A 27,164-nucleotide genomic window follows, 5' to 3' on the forward strand; every position below is an offset into this window, starting at 1 on the left:
GTGACCAACACAATTTGATTTGATTTGATTTGAGCTGCTGTTAGAACCCACTGGTCTCGGAGTCCCTCCACAAAGGTGACTATATCGACCTGAAGGGACACCATCTTTATAGACCTCATTATAGACCTGAAGGGACACCATCCATGGCTTGGAGTGAGGCTTGACCTCATGTCCTCCCACGATGGTAACCTCAGAGCAAGCTGTGTCACAGTAGATACAGTACAGCACAGTGCTTTAGAGTAACACAACGTGACAGCGACTGACAGATTGAAAGATGGACATAAAGGTAACTACTTGCTAATTTCCAAACAGAGGCAATCAAGAGGGTGGTTTGCACTAGTGTTCCCCAAAACATTTGATTCTGCTGAATCTCTCCATCCTGTGGCCTGGTAGAGCAGCCCACTGTGTCCATGGAAGAAGGCACCTTGTATGTGTTCAGCACGAGGGGTGAGGGGGCTGAGATAAGACAGGGCTCTGCTTTTACTGTGGTTCTTTTTTTTCTCTTGTGGTTTTGATTTTCAAGTTTGGAAAATACAAACACATAGCCAATATGCTGTTCACACCACCTGCAGACGATGCCTTGGTTTTGACAACTTTGACTTGAAAGATGTTTTCTCAAGACTGTGTTTCTGGTCTCTTTCTGACTGTTACACTGCTTGCAAAAAGTGTGAACTAGCTGGAGAAACGTGTCATGTGTTTTAGCACGTACAGGATTTACAGTGCCCTCCGTAATTACTGGGGCAGTGAAGCATTGTTTGTTATTTTAGCTCTGTACTCCAGCACTTTGTATTTTAAATCATACAATGACTATAAGGTTAAACTGCAGACTGTTAGCTTTACTTTGAGAGTATTTTCATGCATATAGTGTGAACCGTTTAGAAATGACAGAACTTTCTGTACATAGTCCCCCCATTTTCGGGGAGAAAAAGAATTATGGCAAATTCACTTGTGTTTTTTCAAGTATTCAAAAGTTTAGTATTTGGTCCCATATTCCTATATTCCCATAAATCAAGCTTGTGACTCTACCAAGTTATTGGATGCATTCGCTGTTTGTTTTGGTTGGGGGTTTTTTCAGATTATTTTGTGCCCTAGAAATTAATGGATAAATAATGTATTGTGTAATTTTGGAGTCACTTTTATTGTAAATAAGAATGGAACATGTTTCTAAAGAGTTCTACGTGAATGTGGATGCTGCCATGATTACGGAAAGTCCTGAATGAATTGTGAATAATGAGTAGTGAGAAAGATACAAATACATAGATAGCAACTTGTCAAGACGCTGACTGTCCACGTGGTCACTTTTAAATGTTTCTAAAGAGTTCTACATGAATGTGGATGCTACCATGATTACGGATAGTCCTGAATGAATTGTGAATAATGATGAGTGAAAAAGTTACAGACGCACAAATATCATACACCCCCCAAAATGCTATCTTCCCCTGCTATTGCAATGGTGAAAGGTTAGCGTGACTTGAAAGTATGATATTTGTGCATCTGTAACTTTCTCAGTCTTAATTATTCACGATTAATTCAGGACTATCCGTAATCATGGTAGCATCCACATTAATGTAGAAGTGTTTAGAAACATTTAAAAGTGACCACGTGGAGAGTCAGCGTCTTGACAAGTTGCTATCTATGTATTTGTATCTTTCTCACTCATCATAACTGTTTAGAAACATATTATATTCTTATTTACAATAAAAGTGACTCCAAAATGACACAATACATTATTTACCAATGTAAACTGGGTGGTTCAAGGGTGCATCGTGCCTAAACATGTATTTTTACTGCTCTAATTACGTTACTAACCAGTTTATAATAGCAATAAGGCACCTCAGGGGTTTGTGATATATGGACAATTGTCACGCCCTGACCTTAGAGATCCTTTAAATTCTCTATTTGGTAGGTCAGGGTGTGACTAGGGTGGGAAATCTATGTTCATATTTCTTTGTTTTTGGCCGAGTATGGTACCCAATCAGAGGCAGCTGTCTATCGTTGTCTCTGATTGGGGATCATACTTAGGCAGCCCTTTTTCCCACATTTAGGTTGTGGGATCTTGTCTTTTTGTGTTGCTTATGTTGCACTCCTAGCTTTACGTTCGTTGAGTTGTTTATTGTTTTTTGGTGGAACATGTATAATTAAAGAAAATGTACGCCTACCACGCTGCACTGTGGTCTTCATTTAACGACGGACGTAACAGAAGATCCCACCAAAAACGGATCAAGCAGCGTGGCCAGGAGGAGTGGACATGGGAGGACATCCTGGATGGCAAAGGATCCTGGACGTGGGAGGAGATCCTGGCCGGAAGGGATCGCCTCCCATGGGAACAGGTGGAAGCAGCGAGGGAGAAATGGCGACGAGACCAGGAGTCACGGCAATGACGGAAGCCTGAGAGGCAGCTCCAAAAAAAAAATTGGGGGGCACACAGGGAGATTGTCGGAGTCAGGGTTTAGACCTGAGCCAACTCCCCGCGCTTACCGTGGGTAGCGTGTGACCGTTCAGGCACCGTGTTATGCGATGATGCGCACTGTGTCTCCAGTGCGCATTCACAGCCCGGTGTGCTTGTTGCCGGCTCCTTGCATTTGCCGTGCTAGAGTTGGCATTCAGCCAGGACGGATTGAGCCGGGTCAGCGCTCCTGGTCTCCGGTGCGTCTCTTTGGCCCAGGATATCCTGCGCCGGCTCTGTGTACTGTGTCTCCGGTGCGCCTTCACAGCCCAGTGCGTCCTGTGCCTGCTCCCCGCATTTGCCGGGCGAAAGTAAGCATCCAGCCAGGACGGGTTGTGCCAGCTCTACGCTCGAGACCTCCAGTGTGCCTCCACGGTCCAGTGTATCCGGTGACGGTCTCCAGTCCGGAGCCTCCAGTTGATGGTCTCCAGTCCGGAGCCTCCAGTTGACGGTCCCCAGTCCAGAGCCTCCAGTCGACGGTCCCCAGTCCAGAGCCTCCAGTCGACGGTCCCCAGTCCAGAGCCTCCAGGGTCTCCGGTCCCCCAGTCCAGAGTCTCCGGTCCGGAGCCTGCAGCAACGATCCGCAGTCCAGAGCCTCCGGCGATGATCCACGGTTCGGTTCCTCCGGTAACAATTCACGGTCCGGAGTCTCCGGCGACGATCCATGGTCCGGGTCCACAGAAGCAGAGGGGTCAGCGTAGGGAGCGGGGGCTACGTCCCGAACAGGAGCCACCACCGAGGGTAGATGCCCACCTGGACCCTCCCCTACAGGTACAAGTTTGCGGCCAGGCATCCGCACCTTTGCGGGGGGGGTATTGTCACGCCCTGACCTTAGAGATCCTTTAAATTCTCTATTTGGAAGGTCAGGTGTGACTAGGGTGGGAAATCTATGTTTATATTTCTTTGTTTTTGGCCGAGTGTGGTTCCCAATCAGAGGCAGCTGTCTCTCGTTGTCTCTGATTGGGGATCATACTTAGGCAACCTTTTTCCCACATTTAGGTTGTGGGATCTTGTTTTTTTGTGTTGCTTATGTTTCACTCCTAGCTTCACGTTCATTGAGTTGTTTATTGTTTTTTGGTGGAACATTTATAATTTTAAAAAATGTACGCCTACCACGCTGCACCTTGGTCTTCATTTAACGATGGACGTTACACCAATATACCACGGCTAAGAGCTGTGTCCATGCACTCTGCGTTGCATCGTTCGTAAGACCACCCCTTAGTCGTGGTATATTGGCCATATGCCGCACCTCCTCTGAAATGATTGCCCTAATCATACCATGGCATTGTTGAATACTCCTTTCTGATTGCCGTTCTAGAGCATGTATTATTTCCCTATAACACACAGTGTATTTGCATGGTAGAAGTCAAAGGCTATAGTTCATTTTTACATGTTTTGTTTGAGCTGCTTTTAAAAGCAAAAGTCAAATTGAAAACAGTATTGGTATTGTTGAATTTGATTTTCATAATAGCAAACTAGGACTGATGGTTTGGTAAGCCAAACTAGCAAGTCTATGGTTACCACGGCAACTACTGTAGCCATCTAGTAAACTTTCTAGCTACTTCAGTGGATGTTGAACACATTTCTACCAGCAAATGAACACATTTCTAGTGGAAAATGAGTTAAATTATAGCCATGGTATAAAAGGGATAATCAACTCGGGGCTCTCTGCGTTCTCTGGAAAATAATGCAACTCCGTGGAAGGTCAGTTACACACCTTCCACGTTTTTCATTATTTTCCATAAAACAAACACATAGCCCCTCTTTGATTATCCCTTACTTAGTTTCCATTGCGAACCAAATAATCTGCAGCACAACCAAAACAAACTGCAAAGGCATTCAAACCTTTGGAGTATAGAGCCTAAAGAAGAAAACATTCTTCACTGTCCCAAAAATTACAGAGTGCAGTGTATACATTGCATTCGGAAAGTATTCAGACCCCTTGACGTTTTCCACATTTTGTTACGTTACAGCCTTATTCTAAAAAATCTACACACACTACACCATAGTGAAAAGAGAAAACAGGTTTGTAGAATTTTTTCCAAATTATTTAAATAAAAACAGAAACACCTTATTTACATAAGTATTCAGACCCTTTGCTATGAGACTTGAAATTGAGCTCAGGTGCCTCCTGTTTCCATTGATCATCCTTGAGTTTCTACAACTTGATTGGAGTCCACCTGTGGTAAATACAATTGATTGGACATGATTTGGAAAGACACACACCAGTCTGTATAAGGTCCCACAGTTGACAGTGCATGTCAGAACAAAAACCAAGCCATGAGGTCGAAGGAATTGTCCGTAGAGCTCCTTGACAGGATTCTGTTGCGGTACAGATCTGTAGAAGGGTAGCAAAACATTTCTGCAGCATTGAAGGTCCCCAAGAACACAGTGGCCTCCATCATTCTTAGTGGAAGAAGTTTGGAACCACCTAAACTCTTCCTAGAGGTGGCTGCCCGGCCAAACTGAGCAATCTGTGGAGAAGGGCCTTGGTCAGGGAGGTGACCAAGAACCCAATGATCACTCTGACAGAGCTTCAGAGTTCCTCTGTGGAGATGGGAGAATATTCCAGAAGTACAACCATCTCTGCAGCACTTCACCAATCAGGCCTTTATGGTAGAGTGGCCAGATGGAAGTCACTACTCAATAAAAGGCCCATGAAAGCGCGCTTGGAGTTTGCCAAAAGTCACTTAAAGACTCTCAGACTATGAGAAACAAGATTCTCAGGACTGATGAAACCAAGATTCAACTCTTTGGCCTGAATGCTCAGCGTCACATCTGGAGGAAACCTGGCACCATCCCTACGGTGAAGCATGGTGGTGGCAGCATCATGCAGTGGGGATTTTTTTCAGTGGCAAGGACTGGGAGACTAGTTAGGATCAAGGGAAAGATGAGCGGAGTAAAGTACAGAGAGATGCTTGCTGAAAACCTGCTCCAGAGGAAGGTTCACCTTCCAACACGACAACGACCACAAGCACACAGCCAAGACAACGCAGGAGTGGCTTCGGGACAAGTCTCTGAATGTCCTTGAGTGGCCCAGAAAACCCCCGGACTTGAACCCGATCAAAACATCTCTGGAGATACCTGAAAATAGCGGTACAGTGACGCTCCCCATCCAACTTGACAGTGCTTGAGAGGATCTGCAAGAAGAATGGGAGAAACTCCCCAAATAAGGGTGTGCCAATTTTGTAGCTTCATACCCCAGAAGACTCGAGGCTCTAATTGCTGCTATAGGTGCTTCAACAAAGTACAGAGTAAAAGGTCTGAATACTTACATAAATGTGATATTTCAGTTTTTATTTTTAATACATTTGTGAACGATTCTTAACCCAGTTTTTGCTTTGTCATTGTGGGGTATTGTGTGTAGAAAACCATTTAATTCATATTAGAATAAGGTTGTAACTTAACAAAATGTGAGGAAAGTCAAGGGGTCTGAATACTTTCCGAATGCACTGTCTCATTCAGACCAGACTCAAATTGAAATAGTGTACATGATAAATTGATAAAAGTTTGATTTAAGGTGGATTGTCACGCCCTGACCTTAGAGATCGATGCCCACCCAGACCCTCCCCTATAGGTTTAGGTTTTGCGTCCGGAGTCCGCACCTTTGGGTGGATGGTACCGTCACGCCCTGACCTTAGAGATCCTTTTATGTCTCTATTTTGGTTTGGTCAGGGCGTGAGTTGGGGTGGGCATTCTATGTTGTGTGTTCTATGTTTTCTATTTCTGTGTGATTGGCCGGGTGTGATTCTCAATCAGAGGCAGCTGTCTATCGTTGTCTCTGATTGAGAACCATACTTAGGTAGCCTTTTCCCACCTGTGTGGTGTGGGTAATTGTTTTCTGTTTTGTGTCTTTCTGCACCAGATAGAACTGTTTTTTGTTTTGTTCGTGCTCTTCGTTGTTTTTTTGTTAATCAATGTTCAGTTCAAATAATAAAGATGAACCGGTACCACGTTGCACCTTGGTCCTCCACTCCTTCCAACAGCCGTTACATGGATCTTCTGAAACAACACTTGTCTAAGGCTGTTACTTAAGGTTTAACACTGTTGTTTTAATAAATGTAACGACATGTACTCTAAAATGTAATCTACGCAGTGCTGTAAAGTACTTAAGTAAAAATACTTAAGTCATTTTTGGGGGTATCTGTACTTAACTTTACTATTATATTTTTTGACAACTTTTAGTTTTACTCCACTACATTCCTAAAGAACATGATGTACGTTTTACTCCTTACAATTTCCCTGACAGCCCGCAATTGACTCAGCATCGTCAGAGTTAGGGGAGGTTTGAGTTGGTTCAGTCAGGAGTTGATGGACAGTCAGAAGAGAAAATTAAATGGTAGGAGGGACATCCCAGCATCAAGTGGTTTCAGATTTCACATCCTACATCAGACAGGTGCAAAAAATGGGAACCAGGGCTTTCGCTCAATGCAAGCCATTTCGATCTAAGGTGTCCACAGTTTATAGGCTCATCAATTTATTGGTTTATAAGCAGAAATTCAGGTCTGAACCGGTACCAGATTCACGCAGGTCGCATAAACAGGGAACTTTACATTTAAAAGGTGTTAAAAGCTTTTTGAGAAAAGGGCTTTCTCCCCAGTGCACAAAGGAATAAACCCCACCCATTTCCACAATTTATGTTCTTAAAATATTATTTTAAACCTAACTCTAACTCTAACCTTAACCCAAACCTTAACCACACTGTTAACCTTATGCCTAACCGTAAACTTAAATTAAGACCAAAAAGCACATGTTGACTTTTTGGCTGTACAATCTGACTTTTTGGCTATGGAAGCTAGTGGACTCAACCCAGTGCTTGCTTCTCAGTCAGACACAGCAGAGCAGAGATACTTCCTGTCAACACTGTTCACTCAATGTTTATTTTTATTTTTATAACAGAGAGTAATGTACAATTTTCAAGGCAATGCAGTATGAGTTTGAAGATTTGATTTTGTCTCAGAGGATTTTCTAAATCTCTAATGTGTCATGTTAAATATATTGTCTTGCTTAATCCATTGTCGTTCTTGAAATGTTAGCGCTGTGTAAAGACATCAAACATTTAAAGACACAACTCTTACACTGTAAAATGTGGCACTTTTAACAGTTTTTGACACTGACAATCAAACTTAAGTTTAGACCTAGGGCTGAGTTGTTACCTTTCTATCAGTTCAGAGACAGGGGTCTTGTGCAACAGTAGATCACCTTTCATCATATTTCAGAATTCTTTGAAGAAGAGTAGCCCGAAGAAGTATATCTTATCAGCCGCACTACCTGAGATAAAAGTGTCTTGCTTAATCCATTGTTAATTAACTTTGTCTCTGTTTTAGGCCTACCTCATACCTGCATATTATACACATATTCATCTTTATACTTTCTGTGGTGATCTTTTAAACTTCAAGACAGTTGTATTTTTGTTTTCCCATTAGTTCTATCATAGACAAGCAAACAGACAATTAATGGCCAGATTGTTCTTTATGCACTGTCAGAGATGTACAGCACACCATCCAATATGGTTCCTTGGGCACTCAAAGTTGACATCTAAGACATTGTCTACTCAACTGTCCTTGAAAATGTTTCCAGTTGTAGACACGGATATGGACTGTTTTGTTTTTGTGCAATTAGAAATATAATTTCTGTCCTATGTAGTCACACAAACACACACACACACACACACACACACACACACACACACACACACACACACACACACACACACACACACACACACACACACACTTCATTGACAAGGAAAATACTAAGCAACTACAGTTCAGTATGTCTTTGTTCTACTTTAACTACAGATGCTCCGGGTGTATGAACAATGGTTGGCGAAGAAAACTCACTGGAGGAAATGTACTGCAGACAACCTTTATAAAAGATGAAGAAAGTCAATTGCAACTTCTATAACTGTTGCAACTGCTTTTGAACGATTGAAGGGGCCAAATGTTAGTTGCTGTTAGACACAAAAACATGTCAGATGACCTGGGACCAAGAAAACTGCCATATGACAAAGATAATAATAACTGGGGGGGGTGCTTATATTAGTCCTGTTACACACAAGTGTGTAATGGAAAAATTTGCTTTGCATATTTCAACTCCCAGGGGCTCCATTGTACAACACCCCTGGAGCAATTAGGGTTAAGTGCCTTGCTCAAGGGCACAGCAACACATTTTTCTAATCGTCAGCTCCAGTATTTCAACCAGCAACCTTTCAGTTACTGGCCCAACGATCTAACCTCGAGGCTACCTGCCACCAGTATAGAGCGTGAGGTTAACTGTCCAAACAAGGTATAGGGACTATGTGGTGTGTATGAGTAACTTGTGGTCATCAACCCTCTTCCCAACTTCTGAGTTGAAGATGACAGACACATAGAAACTAAGAGTTTACAAAACGTTCACAGTATCTTTCTCTCACTGTTTTATCTGATGACAATAACAGTACAACTAAAATCTCACAGGTGGCACTAGCTGGCATTATACCTTATAAGAAACCTCATAAGAAGCTGATAGCAATACACAAAATAGTGTTAGAGCATTGGGCCAGTAAGTGAAAGTAAACATCTGTTGTGCTGCCTCTGAACAAGGCAGTTATCCCACTGCTCATAGGCTGTCATTGTAAATAAGAATTTGTTCTTAACTGACTTGCCAGGTTAAATAAAAATAAATAAAAAATAGTGTGGGGGGGAGTATATGCATTTTTTCCTAAGGAGAGAACAGGAAGGATAACAGTCCAAAGTTTGGAAGAAGAAGATAAGAGATACATTTGAATGCCCATGGGACACAGCTCCTTTTTTGACTGACCCTATTACCATGATCATCCGTTAGCCTCGAGGTAAAACATTTTTTAGAATAGTCTGAGTGAATTGACTAGGCTGTCGATCAAGAGTCCTAGGGGGGTGGGGTTATTCTTTTTCTTCTGTTTTTGAGAATACCAATTATTTTAATTGGTCCAGTATAAAAACTACTAAGCAGAATACAGATTGGCAGCTGAAGATGTTTCACCTGAATATCTGTTTTCAAAGCAAGCTGCTGTTTTCAAAGCAAGCTGGAACAATTGAAGCAAGGTGACATATTTTTTGTTGCAATGCCTCAAGAGTATGTGACATAGGTTGCCAGGTGACAGTGTCAGAAAATAATGTTGCTGGATGTGATAAATTTTTAGAGGCCATTCTCAAGAGGAAGCGATGATAAATGATAACAAGCATGCTTTCATGTAAGACACCTACACAATGTCCTTCAAACCCTTCTGGGACTGGGATTGCTGTGTGTGTGTGTGTGTGTGTGTGTGTGTGTGTGTGTGTGTGTGTGTGTGTGTGTGTGTGTGTGTGTGTGTGTGTGTGTGTGTGTGTGTGTGCGTGCGTGTGTGTGTGTGTGCGTGTGTGTGTGTGGTGAATAATAATAATAATAAAAAAGCTATTATTTTAACCTGTGTTGTATCACCTGAAATTCATTTAGACTTTCTCTTCACTACTGCCAAATGCGTTACTTAATTGCTAACAAAATATTACAAATTGGGAAAAATGAACAAAAATAATGAGTAATAGGAATAGATCAAGCTAACTACCTCTAGGGTATAATTTTGCCATGGAAATATTATCATTTATATGTGAAATAGTAAATCATGCCTCACACACTGTATTTTGCCTCTAGGTAATTCATATCATGTAAATTATTAATGTAGTTTTCTGTACTCACCTGAATAGAAACAGCAGAGAAAGCACTCTATTCAACTGAAAAAGTTATATTACTTTTTCTCTTCTTCCAAGTCTCTCACTGAAAGTATTTTCAAAACAAACTGTCATCTTCCTAGGGCTCATATCTAGACCCATTGACTTGTGGTTGATTTTGCATAGCGAGTAGAGCAAAAGCACACTGGCAAATCTTCAATTTTACATATCAGCTGGGTGTCTCTCCACAACATGCTCTTAGATGTCCCTGTGTTCAGTGCTGTAGCAGAATTCACTGATTATTCTCATGCTGTCATGACATATTCTTGAATAAATAATGCAGTCTGAAGGAGAAAAAACTTGTTTGATATTTTTACTGCATTAGGCGCTAGTAACACAAGCATTTCGCTGCACCTGCTATAACATCTGCTAAACTATGAACGCGACCAATAAACATTGATTTGATTTAAAGATGAAGGTACGATGTCACCTGAGAATTTAAGTGTTAAAAAGAGTGCAGCATAGAGGAACATAAGGTGATATAACAGAGACTAGGATCAAATTGTCATAAATGTAATACATAGTTTAAAGTTCTAAATCATATTCATGATAACCTTGGGTTGGCATTAGGAAAGAACTCAATTTAAGTGTAACTAAACTTTACAATCTTTCACCTAAGAGGCATTTTTGTAAATGGTTGTATATAACGTACACTCAGGGATGGGGAGTAACAGATTACATGTAATCTGTTACATGTAAGGGATTACAAAAAAACGGTAACTGTAATCCGTTACATTACCAGCAAAAATATTGTAACCAGATTACAGACACTTTTGAAAAACTAGATGATTACTTCAAGGATTACTTTTAAATTCAGAAAGGATGTCTACGGAAAAAAATATTTGACACTTTTCTGTTTTCTCAATGACATTCAAATCAGCATTGGAAAAAAGGGCAATTTTAAGTTTGTTGCACCTGAGCGGGTCTAACCACAAGTCAAAGACCACTACGATGACACACCAAATGTGTTTGATGGATCGCGGGAAAAGAGCAGGAAAAGGCTTTTGTAGGCTACAGTCCAAGCTATGTCTTCCAATGGTACGACTGCTGTCAGCATCCAAAGATTATCCAACTTGAATAAATGCTTGGTGATAAGAATGAAAGCAGAGGTTTAGTCTACGGCGATATGGATATCACTTATTATTGATATACAGTGGCGGATTTAGGTATAGGCGACATGGGCGGCCACCCGGGGCGGCATCTTGCGTGGTGCCCGCACAAAAAAAATCCTAATGGTGGCATTTGCACAATCGGTTTTCTATCGCTCAGGGAGCCATACAAGCTAGAACCGCCGCTGACTACATACAGTAGCGCACTGATGTGAATCACACTGCTGCTCTCTCATTTAACTATTTGCGCATTACTGATTGTGGTTGTTGTGGATGGCTGTTCACAAATCTAAATGTGTTTTTGACCACAATAATTGTTGAATTCAAGAAGTTTAAACTGCCTGTCAATCAATGTTTTGACACCAGTGGACAGCCAGTGAAAAAAATGGGCTCTTGCATCAGCTGCATAGTGCGGTTCCAAGCCTATGGAATAAAAGTGGGACTTTCATGCTCAGTCTAATTCATGCTGATCTAAATAATAATAATCCATCAGCCGAATGGACTCATGCTCAAACTTGCACACTTTTGATAGACTTACAAGAGCAATCCGTAATTGCTACATACATTTTTAGACGTATAAATTATAGATATATAAACATTTATTCTTGAAGAATATAATTTACATATCCCTCTTGAGCTTAGATCAACTTTCACACTCCATGAGAACCCAAAATATAAGCTTGTTTTATTCCAATGTTTGTAAACATTATACATGTAAACAAGCACTGTATAGCCTCATAACATGGTTAAAACAATACTTTTTATATCATGGATGGTCAGTCCTATTAATCTGAAAGTGGTTACATTTCTCCAGGCACATCCCTCAGCTTTTTACCAAAACAGAGGTGGGACAACCGTTTTGTTATTGTTTAATCTCTGGATTTGCCCTCTAAACAGCTGCATATTAACTAGATATCAAAGTTTCACCAACAAAAGGTAAACAATAGGCCTCTAGCAAATGCAGCATTTGGCATTCTTTTTTCACGTGTAAATAGCACTTTTCAGTAGTGCACAATTCATGCCATTCCATGAGCGCAGCATTCATTTTTCGACTTGAATCAATGAGCCCAATCAGTCCTCCATGACAAGAAAATCACAAACAACAGAGTAGGGCTGGCTAATAAGTCCTTAATTTTGGGGTCATGCTCATGTAAAACAATTTGGCGAATCTATACTTCCATATTTCCAAGTCCTATTCTTGAAGATCAAGGGGTATAACAATTATTGGAAGGACTGGAATACTGATAGACTTTGGATTTTAATGTAAAGATTAATCGTATTATTTAATCGTATTATATGTAGTAGAAAGCGATGGGTTAGAAGAAGCCTACTATACATAACCAACCCATAAAGTAAAATATAACATCCATATATGGCCAGCTATGTAAACTTTAACATTGATGTATCCTGCAATAGATGACATTCAATTGGTAACATACATTTTTGTCTTCTTCTAATGCCTCTTAAGGGGAAAGTAATCTAATTACGTTACTGAGTTTGGGTAATCCAAAAGTTACGTTACTGATTACAATTTTGGACAGGTTTTTTTGGACAGGTGAAACTAGTAACTGTAACAGATTACATTTAGAAAGTAACCTACCCAACCCTGTGTACACTTACAGTTTGTGTCACAGTAAAGGCATTATGCTCCACAGGTGACAAGGGGCTTTATGTAAGTAAGAGTGCCAAAGCCCTTATTCTGGCTCCTGTGATGTGAGACCCTCAATAAGTATTGTGGTAAAACAAGAAAATAAAAATGATTTCCTACTAAGCAGAATACAAATTGATTCGACTGAGTATGTGTATTCAAAGCAAGCTAGGACAATTGAAGGAAAGTGACTTATTTTAAGTTGCAATGCCTCAAGAGTATGTGACAGAGGTTGGCAGGTGACAGTGATAGAAAAGAGGATTGCGGGATGTGAACTTTTGTTAGAGGCCATTCTGAAGAGGAGACGATAAACGATAACAAACATGCCTTCAAGTGAGACACTCACACCTACATAATACACAAAGTGTATGTGTGTGTGTGTGTGTGTGTGTGTGTGTGTGTGTGTGTGTGTGTGTGTGTGTGTGTGTGTGTGTGTGTGTGTGTGAACGCAAGAGAGATGTGGGGGTCTTGATATGGCTTTTGGACATGTGTTTCTATAATCGAGGAGCAGGTATCATGCATGTTTTTCACCCCGGGGCTAAATCAAAGCTTTTTATTCAGAGGTGAATATAATCACACTGTGTCGCTCAAAGGTTTTACCAACAAAGCACAGTTCTCTGTTAACCCATATGTTAGCCTTTCGCTTTCTTTTATTTGAAAAACAAATGCTTTCTTCTTCTTTCAACCCTTACTTTTCATCACTGCTCAAAGTATAACAGAAAGGACAAACCACCAATAGCCACGGGAAGTAGGGGTGCTGAAAAATTGTGATATAAAATATATTTACAGTGCATTCGGAGCGTGTACTACAGTTTTTTAGATCACAGCCTTATTCTAAAATGGATTAAATTAATAATGAGGGTAAATGAGCAAGACAAAATACATAAGTGCTTTTGAACGGGGTATGAATCAACTGTTTCCAGTGAGTATCAAGAATGGTCCACCACCCAAAGGACATCCAGCCAACTTGACACAACTGTGGAAAGCATTGGAGTCAACATGGGCCAGCATCCCTGTAGAACGCTTTGACACCTTGTCAATAATAGGAACGTGTTCCAAATGATTGGGATACTCAGCGTATATAAATGGTTTGTATAGACAATATGGACAGATATGAATAGAAAAGGTGTGTACAGCAGTAGTTATATAGGATGAGCCATGACAGAATTCAGTATATTCATAAACAGTGGGTAAAACAGTATGTAAACATTATTAAAGTGACCAGTGTTCAATGACTCTATTTACAGTGCATTCAGGAAGTATTCAGACCCATTACATTCTTGCACATTTTGCTACATTACAGCCTTATTCTAAAATGAATGAATAAGACTGAGTTTTTTTAATAAATTAAAAAACATGTCTAAGCAATCTACACACAATAGCCCATAATGACAAAGCGAAAACAGTTTTTTTTAAATGTACAAATGTCAAAAAATAAATAAAACAGAAATACCTTATTTACATAAGTATTCAGACCCTTTGCTATGAGACTCGAAATTGATCTCAGGTGCATCCTGTTTCCATTGATCATCCTTGAGATGTTTCTACAATTTGATTGGAGTCCACCTGTGGTAAATGCAATTGATTGGACATGATTTGGAAAGGCACTCACCTATCTACAGTGGGGCAAAAAAGTATTTAGTCAGCCACCAATTGTGCAAGTTCTCCCACTTAAAAAGATGAGAGCTGCCTGTAATTTTTGTCATAGGCACACTTCAACTATGACAGACAAAATGAGAAAAAAAAATCCAGAAATTCACATTGTAGGATTTTTAATGAATATATTTGCAAATTATGGTGGAAAATAAGTATTTGGTCAACAACAAAAGTTTATCTCAATACTTTGTTATATACCCTTTGTTGGCAATGACAGAGGTCAAATGTTTTCTGTAAGTCTTCACAAGGTTTTCACACACTGTTGCTGGTATTTTGGCCCGTTCCTCCATGCAGATCTCCTCTAGAGCAGTGATGTTTTGGGGCTGTTGCTGGGCAACACGGACTTTCAACTCCCTCCAAAGATTTTCTATGGGGTTGAGATCTGGAGACTGGCTAGGCCACTCCAGGACCTTGAAATGCTTCTTACGAAGCCACTCCTTCGTTGCCCGGGCGGTGTGTTTGGGATCATTGTCATGCTGAAAGACCCAGCCACATTTCATCTTCAATGCCCTTGCTGATGGAAGGAGGTTTTCACTCAAAATCTCATGATACATGGCCCCATTCATTCTTTCCTTTACATGGATCAGTCGTCCTGGTCCCTTTGCAGAAAAACAGCCCCAAAGCATGATGTTTCCACCCTCATGCTTCACAGTAGGTATTGTGTTCTTTGGATGCAACTCAGCATTCTTTGTCCTCCAAACACGACGAGTTGAGTTTTTACCAAAAAGTTATATTTTGGTTTCATCTGACCATATGACATTCTCCCAATCTTCTTCTGGATTATCCAAATGCTCTCTAGCAAACTTCAGACGGGCCTGGACATGTACTGGCTTAAGCAGGGGGACACGTCTGGCACTTCAGGATTTGAGTCCCTGGCGGCATAGTGTGTTACTGATGGTAGGCTTTGTTACTTTGGTCACAGCTCTCTGCAGGTCATTCACTAGGTCCCCCCGTGTGGTTCTGGGATTTTTGCTCACCGTTCTTGTTATCATTTTGACCCCACGGGGTGAGATCTTGCGTGGAGCCCCAGATCGAGGGAGATTATCAGTGGTCTTGTATGTCTTCCATTTCCTAATAATTGCTCCCACAGTTGATTTCTTCAAACCAAACTTCTTACCTATTGCATATTCAGTCTTCCCAGCCTGGTGCAGGTCTACAATTTTGTTTCTGGTGTCCTTTGACAGCTCTTTGGTCTTGGCCATAGTGGAGTTTGGAGTGTGACTGTTCGAGGTTCTGGACAGGTGTTTTTTATACTGATAACAAGTTCAAACAGGTGCCATTAATACAGGTAATGAGTGGAGGACAGAGGAGTCTCTTACAGAAGATGTTACAGGTCTGTGAGAGCCAGAAATCTTGCTTGTTTGTAGGTGACCAAATACTTATTTTCCACCATAATTTGCAAATAAATTCATTAAAAATCCTACAATGTGATTTTCTGGATTTTTTTTTCTCATTTTGTCTGTCATAGTTGATGTGTACCTATGATGAAAATTACAGGCCTCTCTCATCTTTTTAAGTGGGAGAACTTGCACAATTTGTGGCTGACTAAATACTTTTTTTTGCCCCACTGTATATAAAGTCCCACAGTTGACAATGCATGTCAGAGCAAAAACCAAGCCATGAGGTCAAAGGAATTGTTCGTAGAGCTCAGAGACAGGGTTGTGTCGAGGCAAAGATCTGGGGAAGGGTAACAACAAATTTCTGTAGCATTGAAGGTACCCAAGAACACAGTGCTCTCCATCATTCTTAAATGGAAGAAGTTTGGAACCACCAAGACTCTTCCTAGAGCTGGCTGCCCGGCCAAACTGGGCAATCGGGGGAGAAGGGCCTTGGTCAGGGAGGTGACCAAGAACCCGAAGGTTCCAGAGTTCCTCTGTGGAGATGGGAGAACCTTCAAGAAGGACAGCCATCTCTGCAGCACTCAACCAATCAGGCCTTTATGGTAGTGGCCAGACGGAAGCCACTCCTCAGTAAAAAGCACATGACAGCCTAATTGGAGTTTGCCAAACGGTACCTAAAGGACTCTCAGACCACAAGAAGCATAGGTGGTGGCAGTATCCTGCTGTGGGGGTGTTATATCAGCGACAGAGACTGCGAGACTGGTCAGGATCGAGGGAAAGATGAATGGAGCAGAGTATAGAGAGATCCTTGATGAAAACCTGCTCCAGAGTGCTCAGGACCTCAGACTGGGGCGAAGGTTCATCTTTCAACAGGACAATGACCCTAAGCACACAGCCAAGACAATGCAGGAGTGACTTCGGGACAAGTCTCTGAATGACCTTGAGTTGCCCAGCCAGAGCCCGGACTTTAACCTGATCGGACATCTCTGGAGAGACCTGAAAATAGCTCTGCAGTGACATTTCCCATCAAACCTGACAGAGGTTGAGAGGATATGCAGAGAAGAATGGGAGAAACTCCCCAAATACAGTTGTGCCAAGCTTGTAACTTCATACCCAAGAAGACTCAAGACTGTATTCTCTGCCAAAGGTGCTTCAACAAAATACTGAGTAAAGAGTCTGAATACTTATGTAAATGTGATATTTCATACATTTGCAAAAATTTCTAAAAAGCTGTTTTAGCTTTGTCATTATGGGGTATTGTGTTTAGTTTACATTTTTTTTTACCCATTTTAGAATCAAGCTGTAACATGACAAAATGTGAAAATGTCAAGTGGGCTGATTACTTTCCAAATGCACTGTATATATAATTATTTTTTTATAAATATTTGTTCACAAAAGTAGTGCACTGAGTCTTGTATTAATGGACAGATATAGACCTTGTAGCAGGCCCCCCAAAAATGTTCAGCATCTCTGCTTTGGCAAAAACGGTAGTTGTGTAATTAAGAATAGTATCTTTCAGGATGCAATAGTTTGAATTGTAAGAGTTATTGCCTTGTCACTTTCTCTGCGATTGTCATTCTAATGGAATCCATAATGAACAAAACCCTGTCCTCAAACAATTACATCAAAAGGTGCAAAGTTATGGGCAAAGACACAAAACATCCACCTCAAATTAAATATTTTTCTTCATCAAATAACATTGAAACAACCACCTTTTCTGCAGTATTAATTTACCAGCCTCACAAACCACGTAATGTAAATGTGTATTACTGTATTGTACATTGGATGGTCATCTAGGTTTGGAACCTGTAGACTTTCCATCACCATGAAGAAAAACATGTGCAATACAGTAATTGAGTAGGCCTACAATGAGACATCAAGTGGTTTGTGATGATGTGATGTGATGATGTGGCTCAGATGGTAGAGCATGGTGCTTGCAATGCTAAGGTTGTGGGTTTAATTTCAACAGTGGGGCAGTACGAAAATATATGCATTCACTACTGTAAGTAGAGTGTTTAGTAATAGGAATGAATAGACCATTTCATTTTTTCATAAGTTTCATTTGCATAGTATTTCAAGAAACTGGAAAACCTAGTGGGGAGAACAAGTATTTGATACACTGCCGATTTTGCAGGTTTTCCTACTTACAAAGCATGTAGAGGTCTGTAATTTTTTTTATCATAGGTACACTTCAACTGTGACAGACGGAATCTAAAACAAAAATCCAGAAAATCACATTGTATGATTTTTAAGTAATTAATTTGCATTTTATTGCATGACATAAGTATTTGATCACCTACCAACCAGTAAGAATTCCGGATCTCACAGACCTTTTAGTTTTTCTTTAAGAAGCCCTCCTGTTCTCCACTCATTACCTGTTTGAACTGCACCTGTTTGAACTCGTTACCTGTATAAAAGACACCTGTCCACACACTCAATCAAACAGACTCCAATCTCTCCACAATGGCCAAGACCAGAGAGCTGTGTAAGGGCATCAGGGATAAAATTGTAGACTGGGCTGGGATGGGCTACAGGACAATAGGCAAGCAGCTTGGTGAGAAGGCAACAACTGTTGGTGCAATTATTAGAAAATGGAAGAAGTTCAAGATGACGGTCAATCACCCTCGGTCTGTGGCTCAATGCAAGATCTCACCTCGTGGGGCATCAATGATCATGAGGAAGGTGAGGGATTAGTCCAGAACTACACGGCAGGACCTGGTCAATGACCTGAAGAGAGCTGGGACCACAGTCTCAAAGAAAACCATTAGTAACACACTACGCTGTCATGGATTAAAATCCTGCAGTGAGCGTAAGGTCCCCCCCTGCTCAAGCCAGCGCATGTCCAGGACCGTCTGAAGTTCGCCAATGACCATCTGGATGATGCAGAGGAGGAATGGGAGAAGGTCATGTGGTCTGATGAGACAAAAATAGAGCTTTTTGGTCTAAACTCCACTCGCCGTGTTTGGAGGAAGAAGAAGTATGAGTACAACCATGAAGCATGGAGGTGGAGACATCGTTCTTTGGGGATGCTTTTCTGCAAAGGGGACAGGACGACTGCACCGTATTAAGGGGAGGATGGATGGGGCCATGTATCGCAAGATCTTGGCCAACAACCTCCTTCCACCAGTAAAAGCATTGAAGATGGATCGTGGCTGGGTCTTCCAGCATGACAACGACCCGAAACACACAGCCAGGGCAACTAAGGAGTGGCTCTGTAAGAAGCATCTCAAGGTCCTGGAGTGGCCTAGCCAGTCTCCAGACCTGAACCCAATAGAACATATTTGGAGGGAGCTGAAAGTCCGTATTGCCCAGCGACAGCTCCGAAACCTGAAGGATCTGGAGAAGGTCTGTATGGAGGAGTGGGCCAAAATCCCTGCAGCAGTGTGTGCAAACCTGGTCAAGAACTATAAGGGAACATATGATCTCTGTAATTGCAAACAAAGGTTTCTGTACTAAATGTTAAGTTCTGCTTTTCTGATGTATCAAATGCTTACAGTATGTCATGCAATAAAATGAATGACTTAAAAATCATACAATGTGATTTTCTGGATTTTTGTTTTAAATTCCGTCTGTCACAGTTGAAGTGTACCTATGATAAAAAAAAATACAGACCTCTACATGCTTTGTAAGTAGGAAAACCTGCTGTATATCAAGCAAGTATTTTTATATTCCACAAATATTATTAGATTAACTGTTTTGTACAGATAATTATCAGACTCAAGCCACAAATGCTGGTAAACACTCAAATAGATTTCGTATTTTAAAAAATTACAAAAGTAGTGCACTGGGCCTTTACTAGTCTATATTAGTGGACCAATAGACTTCTTCAGCAGGGGCAAATATTTGTTTTCTGCATCGCAACACCCCCAACTCTAAACTACTTCCTGCTGCTATTAAACCACAAGTATAAAAATAATGGATACATTTTTATAAAGCGTTGAATCATTTAGCATGGAATGTCTTAAAGAAGATGAAAATGTCCGTTGATGGGATTTTATAGTTGTCAGCGTTTGATATCTTCCCTTTTCAAGGCTGTATGACTGCTATCAAATGTCAAAATCATTTCAAAACCTTGCCATCCAGTTTTCCTAAAATCTACTGATCACTTTATCTCATTATATGCATATGATATTTTACTCTATCTAGGCAATGCATATTAACCACTCCCAAACGCTTTGAAGAGCATAGATAAATGCAGCTTCATCTCAAGAAAAGTTATAAAAGGAATCTAAACAAGTCAGCCCTACTGCCTCTCGGGACTTCCTTAGATAAAACAGACAGAAACATTAACAGAACAGTCCAATCAATTCAATCGGACCTCTGTAGATGGAATAATGTAACAGTTGCTTTAACCGGCATAACATCTATTGTCAAAATGAATACGCCACGGCAAAATGACTGTAATTCAATACATGCCATAGATAATTTAGCCTTCAGGTATCAAGATTTTTTTAAACAAATAATTTAATAAAATATTGAATTTCGCCTGAATAAGACATTCATAAATGGCTAAAAAGACAGTCAAAAAATAAATTATAAGAATAAGGTTTTGAAGTGTCTGTCCTATATCTAGGAAATGTTTTGGTTTTCTTGGACACATATTTAAGGTAACATTTAACCCTTTATTTTGTTGCCACAAAACTACCTCCATATTTCCATTTGTTTGTATGGATTGCCTTCAGAAGGAGAGTACCATCGTGTTCGTGAGAATCTCCCCTTTCCATAGTAGGTCATATTAGTTTGTAGCTCAAACGGTTCATACGCTACAGACAGAAGTTGCCATATCAGCTTTACCCACTTCATACGAGTCCCGAGACAGTGTTGGGGATGTGGAGCAGGGCGACGTGCCTGGTAAAACTGATGAGGAGGATAAAGATAATTATTGTTTTATTATCTCACTTCATCAAATCAATCAATTACATTATAAGTAGTAATCCCTTTTGCATCAACAGTTGTCAAAAAGTGGTTTACAGTTGATGATTGAGATAACATTTGTATTTATAATCAAAATAAATGTATGTAATGTACTGAAAAGCCTAACTGGAAGGCATGGCTCTCTCACACAACTGCAGATCACGTGGCAGTGGAATTGAAGCCACAAACTTAAGTTTACCTCATACGTTTTTCAGGTAATATGGAGCTCTCCAGGATTAATGGCAGAGTAATACAATTATGGGTCTATGATATAATGCATGAGCTCAAATGGTTTATGACTCCCTTTTCGTTCCATTAAAGATGTACTGCAGCGGGGAGAAGAGATTTGGATAGATCCATTTGATTTGGATAGATCCATTGTCGCTCATGTTCACAAACTCCCTAAAACCAACACTGCTGCCAGCGCCATAAATGCACATGCGTAAAAAGGCACATTGTCCAATCCCTGCGGCGATGTTTAAATAAGACACGTCCCAGGTAGATCCTTTCAAGTCATACCCCACTTAACACTCAGAGGAAGGGTCCCTTCATTTCTTCATGATGGTATAACCGTTCACACAATATTAATGCTTTTACGCATTATGTTTTATTGATATTTAAAAATTTTAAAAAATAAAAACATGATAATGCTCATCTGGGATCGTGATTCGACCATTTCAAAGCGGATTTGGCATCTAGCAGGTTGTTGTGTGTGTTTCTGCAAGACTCAACCAGAACACCACCCATAACATTGTGAGAGAGACCAAGCTGCAGCAGGTGCGTCTCGACACTTGGGACACCCATAACATCCGAGGCAACTGTCAGGAAAAGAAATGGATTTTCTGAGCGGCAGCGGTGCGGGGCTGAGGTCGGAGATGCATGGGGAACAAAGCGAGGAAGGTTCAGGATTATATCCTGTGGCGGACTTCAACTTCTCGTTCATGCTTAACGAAACGAACCAGTCCTTTGGAGAGTACGCTCACTTGTCTGATTTGGAGAAAAGTTATTTATTCGGGGATGGATCCGCCGTCCTGAGAATAATAATCTCTGTAATTTACTCTGTGGTCTGTACCTTGGGGTTGATAGGAAACATCCTTGTCTTATATCTCATGAAGTCTAAACAAGTATGGAAGAAATCGTCCATTAACCTTTTCGTGACGAGTTTAGCGTTGACTGATTTCCAGTTTGTATTAACTCTTCCTTTTTGGGCAGTGGAGAACGCTTTGGACTTCACCTGGCTTTTTGGAAAAGCCATGTGCAAGATAGTGTCTTACGTGACAGCGATGAATATGTACGCAAGTGTGTTTTTCCTGACTGCTATGAGTGTGGCACGGTACTGGTCGGTTGCATCGGCTCTCAAGAGCAGGCGGCGCCGTCACCGCTGCTGCTCCGCGCGCTTTATGAGCATTGTCATATGGGTTGCTGCTATATCCGCAGCTTTGCCCCATGCGGTGTTCTCCACAACCGCGACTGTCTCCAACGAGGAATTGTGCCTTGTTAAATTTCCAGACACCGTTGACGCACAATTCTGGCTTGGACTTTACCATAGTCAAAAAGTACTGATCGGGTTTCTAATACCGCTGGGGATCATCTCCGTCTGCTACCTGCTGCTTTTGCGCTTCATCACGTCCAGGAATGTGAACACCTCCAGCGCAAAGAGGCGCTCCAAAGTGACAAAATCTGTGACTATAGTGGTTCTGTCATTCTTCCTCTGTTGGTTGCCGAACCAGGCACTAACGGCTTGGGGGATTCTCATAAAACTCAACGTTGTGCATTTCAGTTGGGCATATTACACCACGCAGGCATATGTATTCCCAGTGTCTGTCTGTTTGGCGCACTCTAACAGCTGTCTAAACCCCATATTGTATTGTCTAATGAGAAGAGAGTTCAGAAAGGCTTTGAAAAAACTTTTTTGGCAAATAACTTCTCCATCCGTGACCAACATGAGACCATTTACGGGGACGACCAAGCCAGAGCAAGACGAGCATGGACATGCGTTGGTACCGTTAAGTCCGGCAGAGCCAGCCTTGGTTTTCTATCCACCTGGTGTTGTCATTTACAATGGGAGAAACGATATGCTCCCGAACAGTACGTAGCCTGTCTTAATACAAGCAGCCTACCAAGCTGTCAACGGTGCCAAGTCGATTTATTTGGATGTATTAATGTGTTGATCGATTTATTAATTAATTAAATATGTATACATGTATTTATTTATTTCTATCAACACTATTTTTGTCAATTTTCACATCAGTGAGAAGCGTCATGCCCTGGACTGATTGAAGCCAAAACTTGCCTAGACAGATTCAGAAATATATTGTAGAGACCTTTTCCAATGCCACTCAATCGTGTTACAACTGAATAACGGGCATTTCCCTCTTCGAAATGTGTTTCATAGATGCACATCATTCATGTGTAAAACAAGTCAGTCGGTTAATTTGATGTAAATTGTGGGCTTTAATGTCTATGTGTGGCACATCAAAATAAAGACCTGGATCATCTTGACATACACAGCTTGATAGATTACAACTGTGATGTGGTAAATAAATCTTACACATGCTCCTTGGTTTTACATGACTTGCACTGCCTTTTTACAATTACTGTGATATATCTAACCGGTAGGGAATGTATTCAGTTGTGCAGAATCTATTTAAGTTGCACAAAGATGTTAGAAGTCAGTAATTGAAGTGGAAAAAAACAGTGGGCTATCTTACCCTCTTCTCTCCCCCCACATTTATCTGAATGTTCTGTCCTTCATTGTCTTTCAGAGTTCAATTTAGACGTGCAATGTGTGAGATAGTTATTTCACATCACTTGTAATCATGACTATTATAAGAGCATACACCAGCAGTTAGTCCTTTATTCTGAGCTAATTGCTTCTAGGAAAAATTGGCATGCCAGAGGTGTGCAGTGACCTGTAAAGTTGCTTACGAAAGGTGGGGGGTTGACAGACACCTACTCACTCTGCACCAACTATAAATAGCACTGCAAGGGGCACATCATTGACAATAACCCTCAGGGTAGACCGCATGACAAACTGCATCTCTGTGGATGCATACCACGCGATAAACTGCACAATACAAATCAAAATCAAATCAAATTTTATTTGTCACATACACATGATTAGCAGATGTTAATGCGAGTGTAGCGAAATGCTTGTGCTTCTAGTTCCGACAATGCAGTAATAACGAACAAGTAATCTAACTAACAATTCCCCCCAAAAAACTACTGTCTTATACACAGTGTAAGGGGATAAAGAATATGTACATAAGGATATATGAATGAGTGATGGTACAGAGCAGCATAGGCAAGATACAGTAGATGATATCGAGTACAGTATATACATATGAGATGAGTATGTAAACCAAGTGGCATAGTTAAAGTGGCTAGTGATACATGTATTACATAAGGATGCAGTCGATGATATAGAGTACAGTATCTACGTATGCATATGAGATGAATAATGTAGGGTAAGTAACATTATATAAGGTAGCATTGTTTAAAGTGGCTAGTGATATATTTACATCATTTCCCATCAATTCCCATTATTAAAGTGGCTGGAGTAGAGTCAGTGTCATTGACAGTGTGTTGGCAGTAGCCACTCAATGTTAGTGGTGGCTGTTTAACAGTCTGATGGCCTTGAGATAGAAGCTGTTTTTCAGTCTCTCGGTCCCAGCTTTGATGCACCTGTACTGACCTCGCCTTCTGGATGACAGCAGGGTGAACAGGCAGTGGCTCGGGTGGTTGATGTCCTTGATGATCTTTATGGCCTTCCTGTAGCATCGGGTGGTGTAGGTGTCCTGGAGGGCAGGTAGTTTGCCCCCGGTGATGCGTTGTGCAGACCTCACTACCCTCTGGAGAGCCTTACGGTTGAGGGCGGTGCAGTTGCCATACCAGGCGGTGATACAGCCCGCCAGGATGCTCTCGATTGTGCATCTGTAGAAGTTTGTGAGTGCTTTTGGTGACAAGCCAAATTTCTTCAGCCTCCTGAGGTTGAAGAGGCGCTGCTGCGCCTTCCTCACGATGCTGTCTGTGTGAGTGGACCAATTCAGTTTGTCTGTGATGTGTATGCCGAGGAACTTAAAACTTGCTACCCTCTCCACTACTGTTCCATCGATGTGGATGGGGGTGTTCCCTCTGCTGTTTCCTGAAGTCCACAATCATCTCCTTAGTTTTGTTGACGTTGAGTGTGAGGTTATTTTCCTGACACCACACTCCGAGGGCCCTCACCTCCTCCCTGTAGGCCGTCTCGTCGTTGTTGGTAATCAAGCCTACCACTGTTGTGTCGTCCGCAAACTTGATGATTGAGTTGGAGGCGTGCATGGCCACGCAGTCGTGGGTGAACAGGGAGTACAGGAGAGGGCTCAGAACGCACCCTTGTGGGGCCCCAGTGTTGAGGATCAGCGGGGAGGAGATGTTGTTGCCTACCCTCACCACCTGGGGGCGGCCCGTCAGGAAGTCCAGAACCCAGTTGCACAGGGCGGGGTCGAGACCCAGGGTCTCGAGCTTGATGACGAGCTTGGAGGGTACTATGGTGTTGAATGCCGAGCTGTAGTCGATGAACAGCATTCTCACATAGGTATTCCTCTTGTCCAGATGGGTTAGGGCAGTGTGCAGTGTGGTTGAGATTGCATCGTCTGTGGACCTATTTGGGCGGTAAGCAAATTGGAGTGGGTCTAGGGTGTCAGGTAGGGTGGAGGTGATATGGTCCTTGACTAGTCTCTCAAAGCACTTCATGATGACGGATGTGAGTGCTACGGGCGGTAGTCGTTTAGCTCAGTTACCTTAGCTTTCTTGGGAACAGGAACAATGGTGGCCCTCTTGAAGCATGTGGGAACAGCAGACTGGTATAGGGATTGATTGAATATGTCCGTAAACACACCGGCCAGCTGGTCTGCGCATGCTCTGAGGGCGCGGCTGGGGATGCCGTCTGGGCCTGCAGCCTTGCGAGGGTTAACACGTTTAAATGTCTTACTCACTTCGGCTGCAGTGAAGGAGAGACTGCATGTTTTCGTTGCAGGCCGTGTCAGTGGCACTGTATTGTCCTCAAAGCGGGCAAAAAAGTTATTTAGTCTGCCTGGGAGCAAGACATCCTGGTCCGTGACTGGGCTGGGTTTCTTCCTGTAGTCCGTGATTGACTGTAGACCCTGCCACATGCCTCTTGTGTCTGAGCCGTTGAATTGAGATTCTACTTTGTCTCTGTACTGGCGCTTAGCCTGTTTGATAGCCTTGCGGAGGGAATAGCTGCACTGTTTGTATTCAGCCATGTTACCAGACACCTTGCCCTGATTAAAAGCAGTGGTTCGTGCCTTCAGTTTCACACGAATGCTGCCATCAATCCAAGGTTTCTGGTTAGGGAATGTTTTAATCGTTGCTATGGGAACGACATCTTCAACGCACGTTCTAATGAACTCGCACACCGAATCAGCGTATTCGTCAATGTTGTTGTCTGACGCAATACGAAACATCTCCCAGTCCACGTGATGGAAGCAGTCTTGGAGTGTGGAGTCAGCTTGGTCGGACCAGCGTTGGACAGACCTCAGCGTGGGAGCCTCTTGTTTTAGTTTCTGTCTGTAGGCAGGGATCAACAAAATGGAGTCGTGGGCAGCTTTTCCAAAAGGGGGGTGGGGCAGGGCCTTATATGCGTCGCGGAAGTTAGAGTAACAATGATCCAGGGTCTTTCCACCCCTGGTTGCGCAATCGATATGCTGATAAAATTTAGGGAGTCTTGTTTTCAGATTAGCCTTGTTAAAATCCCCAGCTACAATGAATGCAGCCTCCGGATAAATCGTTTCCAGTTTGCAGAGAGTTAAATAAAGTTCGTTCAGAGCCATCGATGTGTCTGCTTGGGGGGGATATATACGGCTGTGATTATAATCGAAGAGAATTCTCTTGGTAGATAATGCGGTCTACATTTGATTGTGAGGAATTCTAAATCAGGTGAACAGAAGGATTTGAGTTCCTGTATGTTTCTGTCATCACACCATGTCACGTTAGTCATAAGGCATACGCCCCCGCCCCTCTTCTTACCAGAAAGATGTTCGTTTCTGTCCGCGCGATGCGTGGAGAAACCCGCTGGCTGCACCGCTTCGGATTGCGTCTCTCCAGTGAGCCATGTTTCCGTGAAGCAGAGAACGTTGCAGTCTCTGATGTCCCTCTGGAATGCTACCCTTGCTCGGATTTCATCAACCTTGTTGTCAAGAGACTGGACATTGGCGAGAAGAATGCTAGGGAGTGGTGCACGATGTGCCCGTCTCCGGAGTCTGACCAGAAGACCGCTTCGTTTCCCTCTTTTTCTGAGTCGTTTTTTCGGGTCGCTGCATGTAA

At 41.9% G+C, this 27,164-nt stretch overlaps 1 protein-coding gene across 1 annotated transcript; it reads left to right on the forward strand.

Moving 5' to 3' along the window:
- The first annotated feature begins 21,577 nt into the window (after positions 1-21,577).
- Positions 21,578-23,153, forward strand: LOC112259316 (relaxin-3 receptor 1-like). The gene has a single exon (XM_024434031.2). It carries the CDS (start codon positions 21,674-21,676, stop codon positions 22,934-22,936), a length of 1,263 nt encoding a protein of 420 aa, XP_024289799.1. The 5' UTR covers positions 21,578-21,673; the 3' UTR covers positions 22,937-23,153.
- The last annotated feature ends 4,011 nt before the right edge of the window (positions 23,154-27,164 follow it).

Source organism: Oncorhynchus tshawytscha, linkage group LG09, assembly GCF_018296145.1.
Source record: "Oncorhynchus tshawytscha isolate Ot180627B linkage group LG09, Otsh_v2.0, whole genome shotgun sequence".
Classification (NCBI taxonomy): domain Eukaryota; kingdom Metazoa; phylum Chordata; class Actinopteri; order Salmoniformes; family Salmonidae; genus Oncorhynchus; species Oncorhynchus tshawytscha.